Source organism: Argopecten irradians, chromosome 8 (genome assembly GCF_041381155.1).
Source record: "Argopecten irradians isolate NY chromosome 8, Ai_NY, whole genome shotgun sequence".
In the NCBI taxonomy this organism is placed as follows: Eukaryota; Metazoa; Mollusca; class Bivalvia; order Pectinida; family Pectinidae; genus Argopecten; species Argopecten irradians.
Window position 1 is genome coordinate 29,283,554 of NC_091141.1, and position 5,994 is coordinate 29,289,547.

Consider the following 5,994-nt stretch of genomic DNA (forward strand, 5'->3'; position numbering starts at 1 on the left):
TAATTTGAAGCAGAGGGAGAATTAAAATGATCAAAACACTCACAGTTTTGGAGGAATAAGGCACGTGCCATGGGTTTTGGCACAACCCATCGCATATTAAAGGACAGACTATAATTTATCACATAACTGGCCCTTCCAGTCATGTCATAAATATCGTAAGACACATGTGCAGTAGCACTATTGTGACGTCACAGGCAGTTTTGACGTCATTCTATATATGACGTCGTATGATTGCCTAAAGGCTCGTGGCATATCAAATTATTGAACTCGTTTGATAAATTTCATATCACATAGCCACTCATGTAAGATCCTCTATATACATATGTAGCATATAACACTGACTATTCTGACGACACAAACACAGACTTACATCGACGTGATTCAGCTCCTTACGAATCTCTACCAAAGTTCTCATTTTCCAGCTGGCCATATCATTGCTCACGCCGTTATAGTCTGATAGACCAGTGGCATGGAAATGGACATTTGGTTTGTGTAAATGGTCTTCCTGGTGCATGCTGTAATTTCAAATTAGGATGCAAGTAAATAGTAAAGATATACAATGTATATATAATGACTGAGTCAATAAATAATGAATTTGAAAAAAAAAAACATCATTTCCATTTCCATAGTCTAGCATGAGATGTAAAAAAGCTGGGATATTCAAGTTTCTACTGACATTGCACCATCTTATATAAATAATATATATGTTATATAGAGGTTACACAACGAGCAGCTATTGGATATTGAATTTATTTCACTCGAGTGAATTATTTTTTAAAAGTTACAAAAGACACGAGCTTTAGCGAGTGTCTTTTGTAACTTTTAAAAAATAATTCACGAGAGGGAAATTAATTCAATATCCAATAGTTGCGAGTGGTGTGACCTGTTTCTACCACAATGTTTTTCGTGACAATAGGCCCACGTTTTTTTTTACTAGAGTTCCGTATGCAAATTAGGCGTAGTGATATAACCTGTATGATACAGAAACTAATTAATATGCAAAACATTCAATTTCGTAATTATTTTTTATTACTTTAATAATTGATAGTACACAAATATTTCTATAAAATAATGATAATTAAATGTATTTGATATCCGAAACCCAGTCATTTCGTTCTCTTTAAATCATATTGACCGGGGACTATATGCGCGCAAATTTAACAGTTGTGTGGCCTCGGCATGTGACGTAATTTTCCCGCGCGGAATGTTCAACCCACTCTAGTCCGTGTCACTGTCGGAGTAAAGCACCCTTGGCCTTTGGCGTTTCCTACAAGTACACACGGACTTGTTTTTGATGTTTATTGTGAAAGATCCACCATTAATGGGTCCCGAAAACAATGACGGGAGCGTGTTTGGTAATGGTGGTCTGTTTGATACGTTTTGAAGTTGAACATCACCGTTTGATGACACTAGTGATGATGGCCGGGGGCCGGATGATGGATTGTTTGCTGGCTGACCGATCTGCTCTGAGTGCGCGTTCGACAATGTTCTTGAGATCGTCCTATGTTGGTTTGAGTTTATTGTCGAATAATTGTTAATACTCTGGATGTTCTTGTGTCCGGAAATCTGAAAGGATAAAAAAAATGCAAAAATATGCAAGTGATTCGTAAAAAAGTTACAGTAGCCCTACTGTACCGAAATATTTGTGATGGGATGTATTTTCTTAAATAAAGGTAAGTCTGCATTAAAAACACACATTTTGTTATTATTTAACGTACAAGAATATTTATTAATACCTGCATAATCTGATTGGGAGGCAACCCGTTATCATTCAACTTCTGTACAAGATACTTTCTTGCGCTATGGTTCGTGAGGCGCTTTCCATTTCCCCCTGTTTTGCTCGTCAAGCCTAAAACATTTTTATTGCAAATATTGAAAAATCCTGTATCACGGGTCATAATTCAGTAATCATTTAGTATTAAAGTGCAAATAACCAGGACAATCGACCTTGACCTGTTGTGTGAAATTTTGAAATGCAACATGACATCGTGTACTGTTTCAGTACACACTGTAATACATTGTATAGCCTGTGTACAATCTGAAAGGGGCGGGGCTTAGTTTTTGTTATTTTGTTGACAGCAGCTGTTTATTATAATGGAAGTTTAGAATGAATTCATAAAATAGTACCTGCATTTTCTGCCATTGTAGTCATGAATCTTCCCAGTTTATTTACGCCGACAGGCTGGCACTTAAACCACCTGCTAGATTTGTCCATATTTGTATTAGTGGCGATATAATAGGGGGCATCATCATGGCAGTATGTTGGCGGACGGCGAGATTGGTAGACCTTATAAGTGGCGACAGGGCAGCGTGATGGGGTTTTAGGGGTAGCCCAGGCGCGCGGGGGGACGGCCCTTACATTCTTAGGATTTGATCCAGGCCTTGTTTTAGTTTGCCGTTCACGAAATTCAATGTACTCATTATTCTCTGAATCTTTACATAGCTTAATATCCCCCCCAACACATATCCCTGTGTTCAGTAACACCTCGCATGCCAAAATGCACAGTATTTAGAAACCAAACTGTTCTTAACAAACTGTCAGGGTTGTGTGAACCAAGTTGACCTACGTCATACAATTTATCTATGTCTTTGTCTGAAACAGCATCAGCCCTCTTTTCTAAATTGCCCTTTCCCTCTCGTTTTAGCTTTTTTTGTTTAGATTTGATAACCTCCATTACCTTAGAAAACTCTACACTTGTTGTTAGTTTTTTTGCCGTAATCTTTCGATTTCAAATACCGATCAATGCTACATGCCATGTTTCTAATGGTAGCAGGTTCATATTCCTTTCCATGATTGTTTCTAACATTCATAAAAAAGATACAAAGTAACTTGTTCAGCTGAACTGGCGGAATTGATTCTAATGGCCTGTTTTCCTTGAGAACACTCTGAAAAAAATCTCGTACTTTTTTCATATCTAAATCAGTTTTTTTCTTAGTGTTTTTGTTGACCTCTGAAGCAATGAATCTGTCAACATCAAAATCTTCTAATGAATCTTTGTCTGACAAATATAGATCATGGGGCTTATCAACTGGGGGTGTTAATGTACTCTGAATGGTTTCCGATATCGTGACAGATCTAACGTTTTTTTGTGATATTGTAACGTCGCGACCCGGGCATGACGGTATGACGTCGAACCGATACCGGGCTTCAGTTGCTAGTTTGCCTGAATCAAACTGAATTTCAAATCGGTCGAAACCATAATTAGTGTCTGCCTTTGAAATAGCCTTGATTACTCCCCTTTCCCCGTCACATAGCTTCACTCTGTCGCCAATATTGACCAAATCTTCGTCCATCGCAGCCATGATGTTGACGTTGAAAGCAGACGACGTAAACATTGATCACGTGGGGTAGAAAAAGTAGTACCGGTCAAAGGTCAATTTCTCCACCAATCAAAACGCCGGAAGGTTATATTCCACTAGTGGAATATCAATATATATAATCAACGGTGTGTACATATAACCAATGGCCTGAGAGTTGAATAAATCGACACATTGTGGTAGAAACAGAGGTTACACAATGAGCAGCTATTGGATATTGAATTTATTTCACTCGAGTGAATTATTTTTTAAAAGTTACAAAAGACACGAGCTTTAGCGAGTGTCTTTTGTAACTTTTAAAAAATAATTCACGAGAGGGAAATTAATTCAATATCCAATAGTTGCGAGTGGTGTGACCTGTTTCTACCACAATGTTTTTCGTGACAATAGGCCCACGTTTTTTTTACTAGAGTTCCGTATGCAAATTAGGCGTAGTGATATAACCTGTATGATACAGAAACTAATTAATATGCAAAACATTCAATTTCGTAATTATTTTTTATTACTTTAATAATTGATAATACACAAATATTTCTATAAAATAATGATAATTAAATGTATTTGATATCCGAAACCCAGTCATTTCATTCTCTTTAAATCATATTGACCGGGGACTATATGCGCGCAAATTTAACAGTTGTGTGGCCTTGGCATGTGACGTAATTTTCCCGCGCGGATTGTTCAACCCACTCTAGTCCGTGTCACTGTCGGAGTAAAGCACCCTTGGCCTTTGGCGTTTCCTACAAGTACACACGGACTTGTTGTTGATGTTTATTGTGAAAGATCCACCATTAATGGGTCCCGAAAACAATGACGGGAGCGTGTTTGGTAATGGTGGTCTGTTTGATACGTTTTGAAGTTGAACATCACCGTTTGATGACACTAGTGATGATGGCCGGGGGCCGGATGATGGATTGTTTGCTGGCTGACCGATCTGCTCTGAGTGCGCGTTCGACAATGTTCTTGAGATCGTCCTATGTTGGTTTGAGTTTATTGTCGAATAGTTGTTAATACTCTGGATGTTCTTGTGTCCGGAAATCTGAAAGGATAAAAAAAATGCAAAAATATGCAAGTGATTCGTAAAAAAGTTACAGTAGCCCTACTGTACCGAAATATTTGTGATGGGATGTATTTTCTTAAATAAAGGTAAGTCTGCATTAAAAACATACATTTTGTTATTATTTAACGTACAAGAATATTTATTAATACCTGCATAATCTGATTGGGAGGCAACCCGTTATCATTCAACTTCTGTACAAGATACTTTCTTGCGCTATGGTTCGTGAGGCGCTTTCCATTTCCCCCTGTTTTGCTCGTCAAGCCTAAAACATTTTTATTGCAAATATTGAAAAATCCTGTATCACGGGTCATAATTCAGTAATCATTTAGTATTAAAGTGCAAATAACCAGGACAATCGACCTTGACCTGTTGTGTGAAATTTTGAAATGCAACATGACATCGTGTACTGTTTCAGTACACACTGTAATACATTGTATAGCCTGTGTACAATCTGAAAGGGGCGGGGCTTAGTTTTTGTTACTTTGTTGACAGCAGCTGTTTATTATAATGGAAGTTTAGGATGAATTCATAAAATATTACCTGCATTTTCTGCCATTGTAGTCATGAATCTTCCCAGTTTATTTACGCCGACAGGCTGGCACTTAAACCACCTGCTAGATTTGTCCATATTTGTATTAGTGGCGATATAATAGGGTGCATCATCATGGCAGTATGTTGGCGGACGGCGAGATTGGTAGACCTTATAAGTGGCGACAGGGCAGCGTGATGGGGTTTTAGGGGTAGCCCAGGCGCGCGGGGGGACGGCCCTTACATTCTTAGGATTTGATCCAGGCCTTGTTTTAGTTTGCCGTTCACGAAATTCAATGTACTCATTATTCTCTGAATCTTTACATAGCTTAATATCCCCCCAACACATATCCCTGTGTTCAGTAACACCTCGCATGCCAAAATGCACAGTATTTAGAAACCAAACTGTTCTTAACAAACTGTCAGGGTTGTGTGAACCAAGTTGACCTACGTCATACAATTTATCTATGTCTTTGTCTGAAACAGCATCAGCCCTCTTTTCTAAATTTCCCTTTCCCTCTCGTTTTAGCTTTTTTTTTGCTTAGATTTGATAACCTCCATTACCTTAGAAAACTCTACACTTGTTGTTAGTTGTTTGCCGTAATCTTTCGATTTCAAATACCGATCAATGCTACATGCCATGTTTCTAATGGTAGCAGGTTCATATTCCTTTCCATGATTGTTTCTAACATTCATAAAAAAGATACAAAGTAACTTGTTCAGCTGAACTGGCGGAATCGATTCTAATGGCCTGTTTTCCTTGAGAACACACTCTGAAAAAAATCTCGTACTTTTTTCATATCTAAATCAGTTTTTTCTTAGTGTTTTTGTTGACCTCTGAAGCAATGAATCTGTCAACATCAAAATCTTCTAATGATATTGCTGGCATTGACGCAATGATTGGATCATGGATATGAACTGGGGTCACTTTTTTTTTTTTTTTTTTTTTTTTCATTTAATTATTGTTTTGGGTATAAATCAAATACGTTCGTAAAACAATAATTTCAAGAGATGAAATAATTTCAATAATTAACATTACAGGAACGATTATTGCATATAACACGTTCGAAGCAACGTCGATAATGTAA

At 37.6% G+C, this 5,994-nt stretch overlaps 3 protein-coding genes across 3 annotated transcripts in view; all 3 read right to left on the reverse strand.

Annotated features, from left to right (window-relative positions):
- LOC138329825 (tropomyosin-like) overlaps window positions 1-5,994 on the reverse strand; it is a 1,360,115-nt gene that overhangs the window by 354,899 nt on the left and 999,222 nt on the right. The gene's annotated exons all lie outside the window — the stretch shown is intronic.
- Window positions 812-3,520, reverse strand: LOC138330076 (uncharacterized). Its single transcript, XM_069277453.1, has 3 exons — window positions 2,128-3,520; window positions 1,737-1,849; window positions 812-1,566 (listed from the first exon to the last, which is right to left on the reverse strand). Exons 1-3 carry the CDS (start codon window positions 2,213-2,215, stop codon window positions 1,219-1,221), a joined length of 549 nt encoding a protein of 182 aa, XP_069133554.1. The 5' UTR covers window positions 2,216-3,520; the 3' UTR covers window positions 812-1,218.
- Window positions 3,803-5,673, reverse strand: LOC138330075 (uncharacterized). Its single transcript, XM_069277452.1, has 3 exons — window positions 4,919-5,673; window positions 4,528-4,640; window positions 3,803-4,357 (listed from the first exon to the last, which is right to left on the reverse strand). The coding sequence occupies exons 1-3, from the start codon at window positions 5,280-5,282 to the stop codon at window positions 4,010-4,012; spliced, it is 825 nt and encodes a 274-aa protein (XP_069133553.1). The 5' UTR covers window positions 5,283-5,673; the 3' UTR covers window positions 3,803-4,009.